The sequence below is a fragment of the Monodelphis domestica genome, chromosome 2 (assembly GCF_027887165.1).
Source record: "Monodelphis domestica isolate mMonDom1 chromosome 2, mMonDom1.pri, whole genome shotgun sequence".
Taxonomy (NCBI): Eukaryota; Metazoa; Chordata; class Mammalia; order Didelphimorphia; family Didelphidae; genus Monodelphis; species Monodelphis domestica.
Window position 1 is genome coordinate 372,970,240 of NC_077228.1, and position 19,293 is coordinate 372,989,532.

Genomic DNA, 19,293 nt, shown 5'->3' on the forward strand with positions numbered 1-19,293 from the left:
GTGGTGATTAGCTAGGGAAAAAAAAATTCAACACTATAGTCTGTATGTTTTGGATCTACAGACTGGCATCAATGACACCATAACATTTAATTCCTTTAGAAAAGACCTAGAATCATAATTGTTTTGCTAATCTGATATCCAAATAATTCTAAAGTGTATTTTACTGTTATAACTTTTCCCAAGAATTTTCAGATAACGAACCACTATTAAAAACTCAGAATTTAAAAGCAACTAATAACTTTTAGGAATCAAAGAAATGAGTTTGTATTTTTAATAGATAAGAAATTAGCACAATTTTTAATAGCTTCCTGAAAAGTACATTCAACTTGTTATTCTTTTAAGATACAGTTACAATAAGGTAAAAGTAGTGTATTCTTTTTCCTTTTTCAGCATTTCCAAGTGCTTTAACTACCTTCTGCTATTTCTCCTTCACATGCTCTCCCTCCTTAAATCTTAAATGCAAGAGAGAAAACAGACAAACAAGATTAAGTAATAGGAGACATTCTAGTACCTCTCTCTCACTTCTCATCCCTCAAATCTTTTTTTCAAATATATTTAGTTTCTTATCTATAAACTTGACCAAGAAACTCCACTAGTCAATGATTACTTTAAATTAAGAAAGTTAAAAAGTATTTATTGAATGTCCACTATGTATTTAGTACTGTAACATTATGATCTCTATGTAAATAGGCTTATGATCTAGTTGAGGAAACCCTGGCAAACACGTAGAGAAACGAGTAGCAGATAGGATAAAACATATAACAAAGTGCCAAAAGATGATAGAAAGCTGAAAGAAAAATTAGTCTGTTCTGGAAAGGCATAATGAAGTTAAAAAAAAAAGGAAGAATGAGAATTAGAAAGTAAAATGCAATAAAGCAGGAAGTCTTTCAGTCTTAGTCCAAACTTTAAAACCTATAAAATAAATTTGATCTAAGAACTAATTTTAATTGTTCCTAACCTTTCAGACCATACACACTAAATTTCTTTTTCTTTATATCTGTTTACTAAAATGTTCTTTGGAAAAACTACTAGATATAAATGTGAAATTTATGTGAAAGAGTCTTCATTTCTATCCTAACCTAAGAAACTCAAATAAAGTCAGTAAGCTTACTTCAAATATTATGACCAAAGGTCATATACTGGTGGTAATCTATGTTTCAGCCTTGAGACTAAATTTGATAGATGTGAACCAAGTAGGAATATTTCAATAAATTCAAACTATATTCTTCATTCTTTGACCTTGATATAAAATTTCCCTTGGTTCTCCTCTATCACCAAGTAGTGAATAGGGAAAAAAATCAGTTGTCAGAGTTTAGTGATATGATGATGTACTGACTTTAAAAGTTAAACTTAGGGGGCAGTTGGGTAGTTCAGTGGATTGAGAGCCAGGCCTAGAGATGGGAGGTCCTAGGTTCAAATCTGGCCTCAGACACTTCCTAGCTGTGTGACCCTGGGCAAGTCACTTGACCCCCATTGCCTAGCCCTTACCACTCTTCTGCCTTGGAGCCAATACTCAGTATTGACTCCAAGATGGAAGGTAAGGGTTTAAAAAAAAAAAGTTAAACTTAGTTTCACATTATATCTAGTATAACAGATATTATGAACCATAATAGAACTTTTTCCTCTTGTCTTCCTTAGCACTTCAAGTAATTTAAAATTACCTTGCTAGAAAGGGGGCAAAAGAGAAAAATATTCAGAATATATTTGGATTTATTACTTAATTCAAGTGATATAAAAACAAGAAATCAATAAAAAGCTGTAGTGCATACAGAGTATACTCTTGGGTCAATTCTCACAGAGAATATTTAGAAGCCGACTTGGGGGAAGAAATGAATCTCACTTGGCTTTGAAGTCAATATATCCCTCACAGCAAAGTAACTAAGAGTTACCATTCAATAAGTTTTGTCACTGTTGTCTTGAATGTAGCTGTAGTTTAGCAAAATCATACAGTTAACTAGTGTATTTCTATGCTGAAATTTATTCATACGTAAATCCATATATCCTCACATACACACTGTTTCCTAGGAAGAAATTATTTTTTAAAAATTCTAAGCTTGTCATAACTAAGATGAAAGAAAAAGGAATTCGTGACTAGTCGAAATGGCCGCTAGAATGAGAGGCACTCTGCCCTCCTCCCCCTTACATGTGTTCAGATACTTCCTAGCTGTGTGTCCCAGGCAAATCACTTAACCCTCACCGCCTAGCCCTTACCACTCTTCTGCCTTGGAAACCATCCACAGTACTGATTGTAAGATGGAAGGTAAGGATTTAAACAACAAAAAAACCAATGCAGTCAAGATTAGAAAAGGATATAACTGGGGTTAAAGCAACTTTCTTTGATAAAGGTCCCATTTCTCAAATATATAGAGAACAGCATCAAATTTAAAAGAATATAAGTCATTCCCCAGCTGATAAATGGTCAATATATGAAAAGGAAGTTTTAAGAAGAAAAAAAAAAGTTCTAAATCACTATTGATTAGGGAACTGAAAATTAAAATAATTCTGAGGTAATAACTCAGTCATGATGTGATAGAATATGACAAAGAAGGAAAACAACAAATATTGGAGGGGAGGTGGAAAAATCAGGATATTAATGCACTGTTGGTGCAGTTGTGAACTAATCCAACCATTCTGGAAAGCAAGTCAGAACTCTGCCCAAAGGGCTATGAAATCTTTTATACCCTTTGACTCAGAAATACCACTACTAGCTCTATATTCCAAAGAAATCAAAGGAAAAGGACCTACTTGGAAAAAAAAATATCTAGCAACTCTTTTTGGTGTCAAATATTTGGAAATTGAAGAGATGGATGCTCATCAATTGGGTAACGGCTGAGCAAACTGTCATATATGATAGTGTAAGAATACTATTGTGCTATTGGGGGGGGGGGTGTATTTCTGTTTGTGTTTGTGTGCGTGTGAGATGACGAGCAGGATGGTTTCAGAGAAACCTGGGAAGAACTGATACAAAGTGAAGTGAGCAGAACTAGGAGAATATTATGCACAGTAACAGCAATACTGTATTATGGTCAATTGTAAACATTTTATTCAAGTCAATACAATGATCCAAGAAAATTCTGAAGAATTTATGATGAAAAATGCTATCCACCTTCAGAGAAGGAACTGATGGACTCTGATACAGATCCAAGTATATACTTTTTAAATTTTATTTTCCTTGGGGGTTTTTATAAAATAAAATGTTTTGCATGATTTCACATATATAATTTGTATTAAATGGATTGCCTTCTCAGGGAGGGAGGAGGGAAAGGAAAGAAAGAATTTGGAACTCAAAATTTTTTTTGTTAAAAATTGTTTTAACATGTAATTGAGGAAAAAAAATGAGGATGTTAGACAAGATTGGTCTCTGAGGCTCCTTGTAGACCAACCTCTAAGATTCTATGCTATAAAGTACTTGCTAATCGAGGAAAAGCAACTGCTAGACTACAGGGGTGGAGGGGATATGACTGAGGAGAGACTCTAAATGAACACTCTGGTGCAAACACCAACAACATGGAAATGGGTTCGAATCAAAGACACATGTGATACCCAGTGGAATCGTGCGTCGGCTATGGGATGGGGGGGGGGGGGGAGAAAATTATCTTTGTCTCTAATGAATAATGTTCAGAAATGACCAAATAAAATAATGTTAAAAAAAAAGTACTTGCTACCATAAGAAGCCTAAGGGAAAATCTAATAAGATGAGAGGTGGCTAAAACTGGGTTGTTACAAGCAAGTGGAACTTGGTAGAAATCAAATAGCCCAGATATCACTAAGATAAAGAATGCTCCAAGGGAATAATCAGGATAAAAACCCAAAGACAAAAATTGACAAACTTAAATTAGCAGCAAGGGTTGTAGGAACCAGAAAAAAACTTAATATAATTGTGGGAGAAAAACTGCTTAGTGCAGATCCCTGTGGAAAGAAATCTAGAAAACAGAGAGAACAGAATCACACTGGTATGACATCACGAATGTATTTTTTCTTGAAGAGTCTCTAATTCAATTCTAACATATTCCAAGTTGACTTATTGAGGTGCTGCATTCACTAGGCCCAGAGGCAGGAAGATATGAGCTCAAATCAAGACAACTTTACTAGCTGTATGACTCTAGGCAAGTCACTTAACCTATTATTGCTTCAACTATTAAGATGAGGATAACAGTATCTACCTACCCCACAGGGTTGTAAGGATAGAATGAGATATTTACAAAGCACTTAGCATAGTACCCGACACACAGCCTAATAAATTTTTATTCCCTTTCTCTCATCTTTTCAAAGAATCAACTCCAACAACTCTTAGAGGTTTCTTTTTAAAATTTTAAATGAGCAACACTTAAAACTTAAATTTGCTTGAGTGGCAAAGACTGGTCTGATTGGGACCATTTCCTCACAAGAAGGATAGGCAATAGGTAGATAGAACAAGATAAAATGACTGATGAATTTTTGAGTCCAGTGTCTGACCCCAAAGGAATTCTACCAACTCCTGTGTACATCTTTATCTAGATAACTCATAACTGTTGACTTCCTTAAACAGTATTATTGGTTTTGAAAAGGCTTCAGGCTGCCAAGGATCTCCTGATTACTATTCCTACCAGTACAAGGCTACTTGGAGTTAGCCTGTCATCCTGTAATTCTGGAGAGGGATGGGTTCTCCCAGAATTATGATGTATGGTTTTTTACCTCTCAGCAAAAAGAAAAAATAGCTAAGAAAATTAGTGGCCAGCAAAACCAATTAGTGCATATAACTTCATATCCTTTTTGTATACAAATATTACTACTGGTGGTATATATGCTAACAACACAGCCTCTAATTAGATTTGAGTAGGAGGCTACATTTTTCTTCTTTGAGGTTCCTTTAGAACCAGACCATCACAGCAACATGCCTAAAATTAAGATGTAACTAAAAGATTTTCTCTAAACAAAATGCAAAGTCATGATGTCTATAAAAATAATGAGGAGGGGACAGCTGTGTTGCTCAATAGATTGAAAGCCAGGCCTAGAGACAAGAGGTCCTAGTTTCAAATCTGGCCTCAGACACTGACTAGCTGTGTGACTCTAGACAAGTCACTTAATCCCTATTTCCTAGCCCTTACCACTCTTCTGCCTTAGAACCAATATGCAGTATTGATTCAAAAATGAAGAAAAAACCCATGTGTATCAGATATCCTGGTTTCTTGAAACACACAGGCACTGCTCAAGAAATATCTTTCTAGACTTTGATATTTAGAATCACAAACTGGATTAATTGTAAGCATTTCCCCCCTAAATATATAGTTCAAAGAAACAGATTACTACTCCCATGATCTTGCTCACAGTGGAAGCTGGAAGGTTCAAAGGCTTATCAATAACATTTAACATCCCCTGTTAAAATTTAACCTAGATTCAATGTTAGAAAATGATTTCTCATCAATTTGCCTTCTCTCTCTCGAGAAACCTAATATTTCCCCAAAACAGACCTTAACTGAAAGTTACACTTTTTATTCCAGATTGTTTGTTCCTCAAAAACAGTGATCAGTATGAACCTGTGTTTGTTTTATTATTTTAAGGGGGGGTGGGGGAGTGAGGGAGGGGAACAACTAAGAAAATGTGAAGTAGTAGAAAGAACTTAAAGAGTCAGGAGACTTGGACTTGAGTCTCAGATCTGCCATTCACTAGCCATGTGAGTTGACAATTACAACTTCTTATCTTTAGCTTTTCTCACACCTATAAAATAGGAACCAGACTACTGTGGCAACCTGACTAAAATTAAAATGAAATGTAAAGATTTTTCTCTAAACAAAATTAGAGTCACATGCCTCTAGAAATAGAAAAAAAGGATTATATACAATCTATGTAATATTATGTATCTTTCATAAGAGTTGTGAGGAAAGGGCTTTGTAAATTATAACACTAATTATATAAATGTGAGCTACCATGTACAATTGTTAGAGCATAGGGATCTTTTTCTATGAGGAAGATCTGTTTTTCACTTCTCTCTCCAGTTTTTCACTTCATTGAAGAGGAAACTAAATTAGTACTTTCTGACAACCCCACAGTGACTTCCTAAATGGCTATGGGCTAGATCAGAGGGTCCCCAAACTTTGTACACATGGGGCCAGTTCACTGTCCAGAATCTAAGAGGGTGCCCTTCTATTGTTGAATTGTACTTCAAGAGAAGAAACTAGAAGAATTGGTTATCCCTCACTTTCACAAGTCTATTTCCATTTCCAAGAATGGATCTTTTTGATATCTTTTACATTGCTTCCTGTTTATAATTCTTTGATAACATTCAGTAGCCTATTCAAACTCCTCCATAGCCCTCGAGGTGACCTCCAATATTGATTTTTCAGAGTTTATGGCTTTTTTTTTTTGTAGTTATATGCCATTTCTAGAAGACTACCCCAAAAGAGTAGAGAAACAATTCAAATGTAATTAATTCATATTGGCACCTTTTGTTGTAAAAAACTGGAAGCCTTAAGGAGGTATTCATCAATTAAAGTAAAGGCTACATAATGCTGAGTCTTCAGAATTTGTAACATTCTACGATTTCATACATTATCACCCAACACTCTTTCTACAGAGACTCATCAAGCTATAGGACAAACTTCCAACTTCTGCACTAGGCCTGGGGGAAGTTAAAACCCAATCCTACTAAGAGTACTCATAAAAGCAAAAGTTACCAGGAACATCTTTCTCTTTCTGTTCCCCAGGGAATATGCCTCCCCTCCTCCACATCACTTCATAACTTTGGCAGGTATATATGGCTGAAAGTGATCTCCATGCTCTGAGCAAATGACCAGTGACTAAGAGTCCATTCACCCCCTTTATGTTTAGAATGGCAGAAACTGAGTCCCAGGATAAGTAGGCATGGAAGGATTGTGATCTGAATCACAGATCTCATTCTCCTTCCAAATTTCCCTTATTACCATCAAGTGTATAATCATCCTTTCAAACACAGGGCCTCAGTGTAATCAAGCTGCAGTACAAGCTTCCAACTTCTCCACTGGGCCCTGGGAAAAGTTAAAAAACCCAGTCCTATGCAGAGTACTCATAAAAGCACTTCATCCATGCTGCATATCAAGTAGTTTCCAAGCTTTATAATTTCTATCTGTGACATCTCTTGTATTAATTTTACTTTTCCATTCACACAACACCTCTTATTGGAATACTAGAATAGCCTTCTAACTGGTTTCCTTGCCTCAAATCTTTCCCTACTCCAATTCATCCTCTACATTGCAATATAAGTGATTTTCCTGAAGCACAGTTCTGACCATGCCATCCCACTACTCAATAAACCCCAATTGTTCCTAATTTAAAAAATCAAATATTGACCCTTCTGGTATTTAAGGCACTTCATAATCTAGCCCCAATCTACCTTTCCTGTTTCCATCTTGAAATTTCCCACACATACAAAAAATTACAACTAAAATACCCAATCACAAAAAAGGAAATTATAGTGCAATATCCTTGATTAAATAGAAACATACAGAAAGAAATTAGAATACATTTATAGTGAAAACTTTTCTACTGGGTTGAAATTGAAGACAATTCCATTTCACTTGTTATTTTTGCCATGTGTATAGTGAAAACCTACAGAGAAACAGAACTCCTGATGAAAAGCTATTTTCACTATTATAATCTATTATTTGACTATTGTATATTTTTCAATTAAAATTTAAAATGAAGATAATTCAAATGCCTGGCTACAAAGGAACCAAGAAATTGCCAACTACCGTTCACTTTTGACCCATTCCCCAAGATGTATGCAGAGATTTTTTAAAAAATAAACATATCCAATCACACTGCATTCAATAAAAATATTAATCATATTTTTAATGAAAGCAAAAAAGTTTTTGTAACATTAACTTCAAAATATTTTTGGTTTTTACTTCACCTGCATCTCAGTTTTTGTTTTCTTTCTTTGTTCTTTTGCATTATTTTATTTTTTATTTATTTTTTGTATGTTTTATAAAATACATGTTAATACATACATGTACATAAAGTGGAGGGCATACTCAAAATTTTTTTTCTTTACTGAAAGTCAAGCAAGTGATATTTCATATTCTCTGTACCTTTTAGTCACTTACATAATTGCTAAGATGTGGTTTGTTATAGAATAGTTTGTGAGAAAAAAAAAACTTCCTCCTCTTCTCATCTTTATTGTTAAAATATCCTTACCTTTTTGGTTCCAAGACAAGCCAAAAGAGCAATAAGGGCTATGCAACCGGGGTTAAGTGACAGGCCACATTTGAACCCAGGACCTTCCATTCCTAAGCCTGGCTCTCTATCACTTAGCCACCTAGCTGCCATTCATAACTATAAAGATGCCCTTGATATATGTAAAAATTATTCTCAAAGATTTTGTAGAGATAAGAAAGCAGACATGAGTTAGCATTTTTTTAAAAAGCACACAATGATTAGCCATTGACTATAATTTCAATTTCATATATATAACCAAGAATTGTTCATCAGCTTTACTTGGCAAATCAAAAATGCTTACTGTATTCACACATAATTATTCTGCTTCCAACTATATTTAAATCACCAATAAAAAAATTAAAGGGGAAAAAGGGCAGTCAACAATATTTAATAAATATCTTCCTATAGATTAGTTGGTTCAGGATTCAAAAATGCATAGTCTGTCTTCAATAAGCACAGTCTGAAAAAGGAACAGTAATATTACATATATAGTTATAGATAAGTATGTACTACATATAATCCACATATGAAATATTGTTTATATGTACATTATAATCAACTATATATGTGTCTGTTATAATTATAGCTGCATAAAGTAAAAAGTAATTAATGATCTCAAAAAGATAAAAAAGTTATCGTAGTAACTAGATTCAAGTGATACTTAGTCTAAAAAAGCTTCACAGAACAATTCTGAGAGGACAAACAAATAACCTGGGCAAACAGCACAAAAAGAACATTAAACAGATGGGAAAACTGAATTAACTTGAAGCAGTTATATAAAACAGCAGGTAGGTATATTCCTGGCTGGGCCAGAAAGCAGGAATACAATGAGATAAGGACATTAGATGATGAGTAGCCTAAAGGTAAGCTGGTCATATATATGAACAAGGAATAATAGATAGCCATGAAGCACTAGAAGACTCAGAGGAAACATTCAATGAGTTGGGCAGATTCTCTATAGAAGATATATTAGAAAGGAATGGACAAGATCCATAAAGGGGGAGAGGGCAAGAATGGGTGATGCTCTATATCCTTGGAGGGGGTACCAGCATTAGTGACATCCTTCTTATTTCTTTTCTATAGTCCCTTAATTGTTCTGTGCATAGCCATCTCAAACTCATAGGTTCCTAGATTTAGAATTGGAAGAGATCTTAAATGTCATTGCATCCAACCCCTTCAATTTACAAATAAGGAAAATGAAGCCCAAGTAATTTACTCACAAAGTCACACAGGCAGTAAGATGAAGAGCTGGTTTATTTAAACCCAGGTCCTCTGACCCCAAATCCTATGCTCTTTCCACTGTATTTCATTGTTGAGTGAAACTTTGCTTTTAATAGACTATATTGTTCTCATAACTCCAAGCTACAAAAGAACTGAAATATTTTGGGACTAAAAAAATAAGCCTTAACTTGAAGAAGTTGTTTTGGGGTCATTCAATGAGCTCTGTAATTTGAAAATCACATTACCTCAGAAGACTAATAAATTTATGTGTTATATCTCCCATTTTGCTTTTAAAAATACAAAAGAACAAATCTCTAATTATTAAATTACATGCATAATAGGCTGAGGGTGTTGATCTAGAAAATCTCTACAGTACTCTCCAACCATGGAATTCTATGAAGCCTAGGTATACTTCAGGAGATGTCAGAGATTTCTCCAACAGCAATTATTGTTTGCTATATCCTTCAGGTAGCGATAAATGTTAATTCAGTATTCATATTCTCTTACTATATACTTACAGTATGACATGCTGTCATATTGAACATTAAATTAAGTGGATTATCAGTTTAAGACTGGAGTCTTAATTAAAACAGTTCAGTTAACACAATAGATACATATTTCAGAAATATGAAATCCTAGCGAAATGAGGTATTGCACACTAGATAAAACAGGTCAGAGATTAGCAACGAATCTGAAGTATCATCAACAATGCTGACATTACTGCTGTGCATAGAAAACATAGGGATGGCATAGGTATAATAAATGAGAAGGCCTCTACTGCCATTTGGATCCTCCACTATTTTATCCACCTAATGTTCAATCATCACACAAGTTGGCACTGTTCATATGAACGTGGAGACTGAGCCAGAGTAGGAGAGAAAGAACTTGAAAAACTTTTAAAAAGAGAATACTGAATATAACCTTTTGCAATTTTGTGTCATAACTGAACACCATTATACTATTCTATCAGATTTAGATGAGAGAAGACATTATCAGAGAATCATAGTTGGAAGAGAATGAGTTTGCCAATCCAATTCCCCAACATATAGTTAATATTTCTTATACTATCCTGACAAATAATCTAGCCTTTGACTGAACACTTGTAATAATCACAATTTTGCCAGTTTACAAGTTTACAATCCAATCCAATTTTGAACCAATGTTTGTTACCAAGTTGTTCCTTACACTGGGCCCAAGAATAAAATACTTAAATCATACTTTACAAGTGTTTACTGTGAATGAATGTTCTCTCCTGTAGACTGCTTAAATTGATAGGCCTATAACCCTAGACAAGCCAATTAATTTGTTTGCCTCAGTTTCCTCAATTGTAAAGTGGGGATAATAACATCAACTAATCTGCACAGCTATTGTGAGGAACAAATAAGATATTTTTAACAAAACTATATAAATTTCTTTTCTTTTCTCCTTCAGAATACTTAATTTATGCACTTAGGGGCTACCAAGATATAACTAGCTTCTTACCTGTGCCCCAGGACAACAATATTGTTGTTTTTCATTTTATTGTCATTGACTCCCTTGCTAGTTAGAATCTGCTGCTCACCACTATTAATCTTTGATGTTCTCTTCCTATTTTATTCTTTGTCACGAATCACTTGTTACTCCTCTCAATTTACCATTTGATATAGTGGAAGCTTTGTATACCAGTTGTAATGAAAAGCTTCCAGCAACTTTCTAAAACAATTTTTGCAGCATAGTCCTGATTTCTTTGCCTCCTAAAGTTTTTCAGCTTGTATTTTTGTTTGGAGGATATACACATTTAAAGAAAATGGAACACTTGCAACAAGGTATAGCAGCAGAAAGACTAGCAACTTGGAAGCATTTCACATGAGACCTGGCAGTTCTAGCTGTACAACTAAATTAATTGTGCCACTCTGAGCACTATGTAGGGATTGATTCATCTGTGATGAATGGAGTGGTTTAATTCAATAATTCCTCTGTTGTTGAAGAGAAGTTGATTTTCATTCCCTAAAGCCTTATAATCATAGTATTTACAGTGGCTAATGAAGTTAAGAAACAGAGCATGGTGCTGTGTGACCCTAGGCAAGTCACTTAACCCCCATTGCCTAGCCCTTACCACTCTTCTGCCTTGGAGCCAATACACAGTATTGACTCCAAGACGGAAAGTAAAGGGTTAAAAGAAAGAAAGAAAGAAACAAGAGCATGGGAAAGAGAAGACATTGTTGTTATCATTTCTCCTCAATGATAATTTTAGTATGTCCCTGAGTGGGGGGTAGCACCTGGTTGCAATGAATACCTTAAAATTGATACTAGCTGTTCTTCAAACAAGACATTCCATCTCTCATCTCTGGAAATTTTCTTTGGCTGTACACTATTGAATTGTTTTCCTTCCACCTCCCTGACTACTGACCTCCTTGTCTTCCTTTAATTCCCAACTAAATTCCATCTTTTACTGGGAGCCTTCACCAAATCCTACTTTATTCCTATACCTTCTCGCTGTTAATTGACCTATTCATCCTGTATATATGCCTTGCTTTTTATATCTTTTGCATGTTGTCTCCACAATTAGATTGTAAGCTCCTTGAGGGAAGGAAATGACTTTTGCCTCTTTTTGTATCCCTCAGGAATTAGCATAGTCCCTGACACACAGTAGGAGCCTAACAAAATTATTGACACCAACAGGGCTAAATAACCACTAGTGTTTCTTTCAGTTACAAAATTCTACTTAGGTGAAATAATGGAAACAAAACTACTTGAAACATTAGTAACTGTACAAAACTATATAAATACAAGCTATTAAAAATCTTCATTTTTCTTTGGGGTAAGATTCTAACAATGTTGGCACATTGTTAGATTAAAAAGTTAGCAAGACAACCATTTCAAACCAAAAAGTATTTGGTAGATGTAGTGACCAATGAAGTTATGTAGAACAAGAGATGAAGTCATTGCATGTTCTTTCTTTCTTTTCATAGTGATAAATCATTTCACCCAGTAATTCAGGTTCATGTTTACCTATGTTTGGACTTTAAAAGAAGTACATGTCTTCCTCTTGTGGTTCCATGATGGTCTGTGAAGCTAGGAAAAGGTTTAACAATAATGAAATCAATCAGTTTAATCCCTCCAACTGCACAAGTCCTTTTGCCTTGTTTAAAATTTTTAGGAAACAAACTTATTCTAAAACTTAATTTGTCCATTGTCTATAATGAGAAGGAAAAATTTTTTAGGAAATCAAGATAACAAGTTCCTAACAGATGTTAAGATTATAAAATTTCAACACTTGAAACTAAAAATTCTTAACCTCCCTGGCAACTCTGCTTTAAAGTTATCATAAAGTAATTATACCCCAAAACAAGAGTGGCTCCTGAATTTCCTCCTTGGCTTTCTCCTCCAGGAGCCCAAATAATCTTAGGTTCTTTTTGGCTTTTCCAAGCCACTAAGTCATTTCCATTGATCTTCTACAGACTTACTAAACCTCAGAAGTTTTAAAAAACATTACCATGGCACTTTCAAAACAAAAGGATATGAATCTTGTTTTTTTAAAAACTTAAAATACTATCTTTATACCCAAAGATTAATGGAGAATGTGTGACGTATTTTAATCTGCCATCAATCATCCAGACAAAATTACTTCAAGAATTAGTTGGATTTTATGAAATGTAACATTTTGGGTCCCACCCCCGCACCCCACTCATTCTCTTTATCAGCTCTGCTGACAATTCCAAACTTTGCCATTATGCCTCAGCTGTAGTCTTACTTGGGAACTTCCTTCAGAACCTGGAACCTCTACATTCTTGAACATCCAATCAGCTATGGGCCTCTTTTCCCCCCTAGTAAGATCCTTCCAAGTCCTCCATTTGGGGGGTTTACTAGCCTTCATTTTCTTCCAAGGATTTTGAAAATAATTCTCCTCTCTAAAAATCCAGAACCTCACAAATATTAGTTGACAATGAATATAACTAGGACTTTTGGTGAATAAGTTAATTCAATATGCAATCACTTTTTTAAAAGTATTTTTAAAATACTGTAAAATGTCATTATCTTAGGCTTAATCAGAAGTTTCATTTAAAATAAAGGTTATAAAAAAGCTAGGTTTTCCACAAAATTTAAAAAAGAACCCTAAGACCAACAAGAGAAAAAATTTAAGATGCCATTTACTACAAAAAAGACTTAACAAATACTTCCAACGAAAGCATCTGTGTTGAAAAGAGGAAATACAAGAAGAAAATTCTGATTCATCTATGTAACAAGATATACTAGCTATGGAAACTCAGAAGAATGCTGAGATATGCTTTATCAGAAAAGAGAAAATTCACTGATGAATAATGTTAAATTAACTACCATGTAAGAAATCAAAAACTAAAATAAGGGTCCAATACATAGCATAATATTCATAAAAGCACTTTTGTTATAGTTTTATCCATCAATTGTGCAATGGCTTCAAAAAATAGTATACAAATATAATGATTATACATGAAAAAAATCTAGAGAAACATAGAAAGACTTTTATGAACGGATGCAAAATAAAATAGCAATAAACATAATGATTATATATCAACATAAATGAAAAGATCACTAAAATAAAGGCCAGAGAGTAACAAAATATAAAGGTGTGAGGGAGTGGGGCAGAATAGGAAGGGACTTTATTATATACATCACTAGATTCAACTACTATATTAAAAATTTTTTTTTTTTTAAATTAAAACGAAGCCTTCATTTTGGAAAGGGAAGAAGTATTCTCTCCGGAAATGACTGATGTAAATATAAAACATCAATAAAACTGTTTTTAAGCCAACATCAATATGCACAATGCTACTTTCCATTTGAGGAAAGTGTTTTACAAAGATGTTTGAATTTTTAAAGTTCAATAAGACATCTATTTATTTAGCAAATGGCAAACTGAATCTTAAATAGAAAAAGAATAAAGCAACAAAAACTGAATGAGTTTCATCTTAAAATAAAAATACATGTTTTCTATGTAATAATTTTGCAGTAGTCAAAAACATTAAAATGAGAGAATGAAGACAATGACCGACTGGAGCCATTTTCTTAGACTTTTGTTAATATTACAATTCATTACTAACATATTTATGTAAATTTTTATTTATCCAAATCCAAAATTTTGTTAATTCCAATTTTAATCAACTAATTAGTTATGTTTTAATAGCTGAGTCTTATGAAATTAATTTCTAAAAGATACTTACCTTGATACATGGGCAAATTCTTTAATCCTGAACTACAGTGAACCACTATTTTCAATTAGCACCTTTCAAATCATCTGAATTACTTATTGCCAACAAATACTAGTCAGGAAATGATAAGTGTGTGTTTCTACTTTAGTTGATTCATCATTCAGTGAAGTGCAAATCTTGAAATTAGAGTGTATGTTTTACCTAAATGAGTAGACTTTCCTTAATACAGATCCAGTTCCTGGAATGTGGAATGCCCTAAGTCCCCAGCCATCATGGTGACCAAGTGCTAACGGGTCTTAGGGCTCTATGCTCCAATCCTTCAATTCTCCATTCAAATCAAATCAGCAGCACCTAATCAGTGAGCCCCTCCCCCCCCCAAATAAAAGTCGAAACTGATTCCTACAGTTTGATGGATTACATGGTATGAACACGCAAGGCCTCTTCAGCCATGAAAGCCAATAGCCCAACTGCTAAGAATGGGCCTGGAGCAGCCAGTTTGACAACTACTGGGAAACAGGTCTCCAGGAACTGAAAAGAGGGGTGGCTTCAAATGAGACACCGCTCTTTCCCATCGCACCCCAGCCCCTTGAAGCTGTCATTTTAAAAGGCGTTTTCTCCCCCCACCCCCTCCCCATATCAGTAGAGCTGTTCCTTCCAAACCTAAAAGTCATCCCTCAGATAAAGGAAGAAGGCTCCTGGGATGGGGTGAGCCAAGGTCCCTCCACCTCTCCCAAGGGTCCGGGGAGTAAGGGGGGAGGGGGAGGGGGGCGTCTCTCACACGGAAGCAGAAACAATTATGACATTTCCCTCTTCCACCACCGCCCCACGCCAAACAGGACCCCAACAGGAACGCCCCCTCCCCCCCTACAAGGGAACCAACATCAACGATCAGGGTCCGAAGGGGAGGGAGGGCGCCCTTCACCTTCGCTCCCGCACCACCACGCCTCATTACAGGCTAAGGGCCCAATAGGGGGGCCAGGGGCGCACAGGAAACTGGAAGGGGGGGGGGTCAGTCCGGGCCAAGGGTGGGGCAGGGAGGTCCGAGGACTGAAAAGGCCTCACCTTGACCCTGATTTCATAGGTGGTGAAGCGGCCTCGGCCGACCCCCACGGTTTGTGGGTTGCTCACGTCGATTTCAAGGAAGTTGCTGGGCGGCCCGTAGGCGTCATTCAGGTTCTGCGGTTTGGTGATCAGCCGTCGGGTGTCAGCTACGGTCTCCGCCATTTCGCCGCTGCTCCCCCCTCCTCCTCCTCCTCCTCCTCCTCCTCCTCCTCCTCCTCCTGCCGCCGCGGCTTCTTCTTCAACCTCCACAGCCGCCGCCGCCGCCGCCGCCCACCCGGGGGAAACCGAGCTAGGGCTCGAGCTTGCGCGCTCCCGCACGCTGGCAAGGACGCACACACGCACGCGCGCGCTCTGCTCCCACCCTAGCTAGTTCGTTCGCCCCCACCCACCCACCCTTGGGGGTTACGGCTCGGGAGGGACGGGAGGTTTGGGCTCGCGGTCTCCCTGCAGTGCGAAACTCCTACCGAGTCCCTAGAGGAAAACAGCTGACTTGAGTGGAGAACGCAAGCACACGCAGATACCGCTGCAGGGAGGACCCAGAGATGAGGGAGGGACAGAGGAAGAGGCTACTTGAGGAGGCGTTAGGGTGTCCAGGGCGAGGGAAGGGAAGCGCGAAAGGCACCATGGACTTTGTAGTCTTCCTGGCGTCTCGACCCAAGGCTAGAAGGAACGTGCTTGTGGAGGGCGACTAGGTGCCAAGTAAGACTACGACTCCCACAATGCATAAGGAGAAGAGCTCAGACAATGAAGGGTTTTGGTTCAAGGGTGTTCAAGGGCCCGCCCGCAGAGAAAATGGGAAAAACGGGATGGGCTCCTCAGCCTTGTGTTTGCGTTGTTGGGGCTGGAGTGGGCCGGAACACCGGAAATGACAGTCACGAGAAAGGGAGACGTGGCGGGCGAAGGGTTAAGTAAGTGGTCTAAGGACAAAATCGAAACGAGCAAAAGGTTACACCGCAAAAGCTGACAATTTCAATCCGCCCCGTTGTACTAATGAAGCACTAACCATTATTCTCTAGGTCTCCCTTTGGTTTATTTCTTTCTGTTTTTAATATCTCAAGCATCAGAAGAAGGCAGCTAAGTTGTATGGTGAATACAGTGTTCGACTTGGAGATAGAAAGATCTGAGTTCAAATTCAGCCTCAGATGTTTACTAGCCTTGTGACTAGGTGAGTCATTTAACTTCTATCTGCCTCAGTTTCACCTATCTCTCCAAATTGTTGTGAGGATCAAATGAGATTACATTTGCAAAGTTTATGCACACACATGTGTGTATCACTGTAGGCTTCTCCCAACCTCCTCAGAAGAAAGCTTGGAAGGGCTCTTGGAGAACATCTGGTCAAGTTGCCTCATGTCACAATCTCAAAATAATACATATTCAACATATTTTTATATCTATAACCTTGAAGAAACTACCTGTCTTTCAACACTTTCACTTTGCTATTTTTTCCATCATTTTGTTTATTGGGAGATAAGTCTGGGTTCTGTTAGCTGCCAATATGTGCTGTAAATTTTTTTAAGTTTGCAAAGCACTTTTTTCACAACACCTAAGGTACAGTATGGCAGAGAAGTATTACAAATGAAGAAACAGATTAAGTGATATGGTCACAAGGATTAGGTGTCAAGGCCTAGATCCAAACCCAAACATCCTGTTTCAACAATCCCTCTACTATACACTATGTCTCTACTACAAAATCAGAGAATTGCAGTCTTGGGATATGAGTCCATCTAGTCCAAGCTCTACCTAGCTAATAATCTCCTTTAAGATATACCCCAAAGAATGATGATCCCTCAGGCTTTGCTTAAATTATTAGTTAGTGGAAAACCCAGTGGAATTGCCGGTTGGCTACGGGAGGGGTTTGGGGAGGGGAGGGAAAGAACATGATTCTTGTAACCAAGGGAAAATATTCTAAATTGACTAATTAAATAAAAATTTCAAAAACAAAAAATTAAATAAATTATTAGTGTTAAATGTAATTATAGTTGGACTTGAATATTTAATTTGGTGGTTGCCAGGGATTTAATTTCTAAATCCCAAAATAAATTACTAAAGTAGAATGGAATTTATGGTAGTTTTATTTAAAATAGAGGGAAGATATTAAGGAATGAGAAAGAGAGAGAGAAAACTCTGGCTTCCTCTGAGCCAGGTAGAAATTCTAAGACCTTAAATAGAGAAAAGGAGTCTCAAGATGAGGGGCCTTTCTTGGAGGTTCACACCTCCAGAAAGGGCAAGAAACTAAGTCAGCCTTTACACCCACCACAATGACCTTCTAAATGGAAAGCAATCTGAGGTCTCCTGCACAAGCTCCTCCAGGGGTCCAATTCCACAGCCAAGTGTCTTCACTCCAAGTCTGAGTGTCTGCCTTTCAGTCTCTCCTCAGAGTGACTCTTCTTCATTCTTCATTCCTCTGTGTGCCTCTGTTTCCTCTACTTAAAGATCTTTTTCTCTTGTGTCATCTCCCCTAAATTTTACATCTACCAATCACAGCAGATGATCCTCTCCAGGACTGCCCACTCAATGTATGAAATGGGTGTTCATGCCTTTTTTTAGATATTCCTTTTGTGGTTAGTTAACACCTTTTTAGGTTAGTTCACCTTTTGTATTTAATTAACACCTTTTTGTAATTAGTTAACACTTTTTTGTAGTTAAAATGGGTAGATCTACTTTAAATAATGAGTTAACACTTTGGGGATTAAAATCTAAAAATAGACCAGGAATTACAATTTAATCTTCACAATAAAAGAAAAGCTAAGTACCTTCATTGTTAAATCAGAAGATAGCCAAATCCAATCTTCACATTAGTTAGTCAATGAACATTTATTAAGCTATTTCTATGGCTTGGAGATGAATACAAAGAAAGACAAAGGACAGTTCCTGTCCTTACAATCTAATGGAGAAGGCAATTTGAAAACAACCACACGTGAATTGGATTTAGCTATCTCCTGATCTGTAACAATGAAGATGCTTAGTCTAACAAAATCAGGGATGTCTTAGGAAGTTTGCATTATTCCACCCTTCTTTGTCTAACAAAATCAGGAATGTTTGTAACCATGCTTGAAGATTGAGTGTTTAGGAGGATGGCCTTTGATAGAGAAATTGACAAATCAGAAATAGCTGACAGACCCCTGGGCTGTCCTAAGTCAAGCTTAGACTACGATTGGTGCAGAGGAGAAGCAGGAAAGGGAGGTAGAATCATCTAGGGTTTTTTTTCGCAGGGCTTCCTCTCGTCTGTCTTTTTTTCCCCAGAGATGTGGCTCTGGCTAGCAGCGTGCTAACTGTTCCGACATCTTGGCGTGGTGGCAGATAATTGTCTGGGTTTTGGCGGTGAATTTGCCCTTGAGCTTATTCAGGTTCAGGCATCTTGGCTTAGCCCTCTTGGAGTTCAGGCTGCTTCCTTCCTCATTTACTCTCCAAAACCTTATCTTCCTAAAGCCTCTAATCTTCCCCCTGGCACAAGCCAGGCAGGAGAAATCCTACAACCTTTCCTTCTCCCTTCTTAATTTCTTTCCACTATATTAATTAAATCACCATAAATTTACAGCTCCCTTGGGTATTTTATTTGGGATATTCCATGGTGACAAATAACTAATATAGTTTAGGTCACAACACTAAATTTATCCTTTGCACACGTACAAACTATATATAAGATAAAATAAATAGTCAATAGAGAGAA

At 36.8% G+C, this 19,293-nt stretch overlaps 1 protein-coding gene across 2 annotated transcripts in view; it reads right to left on the reverse strand.

The window, feature by feature from the left end:
• Window positions 1-16,269, reverse strand: part of SNX3 (sorting nexin 3) — a 39,891-nt gene extending 23,622 nt beyond the window's left edge. The window contains exon 1 of one of the 2 annotated variants that reach the window (XM_001368385.5): window positions 15,624-16,269. In XM_001368385.5, the coding sequence (XP_001368422.1) occupies window positions 15,624-15,785 (162 nt within the window). In that variant the 5' untranslated portion in view covers window positions 15,786-16,269. The remainder of the gene's footprint in view (window positions 1-15,623) is intronic. The other variant, XM_016431228.2, reaches the window with a different exon arrangement.
• Window positions 16,270-19,293: the final 3,024 nt, after the last annotated feature.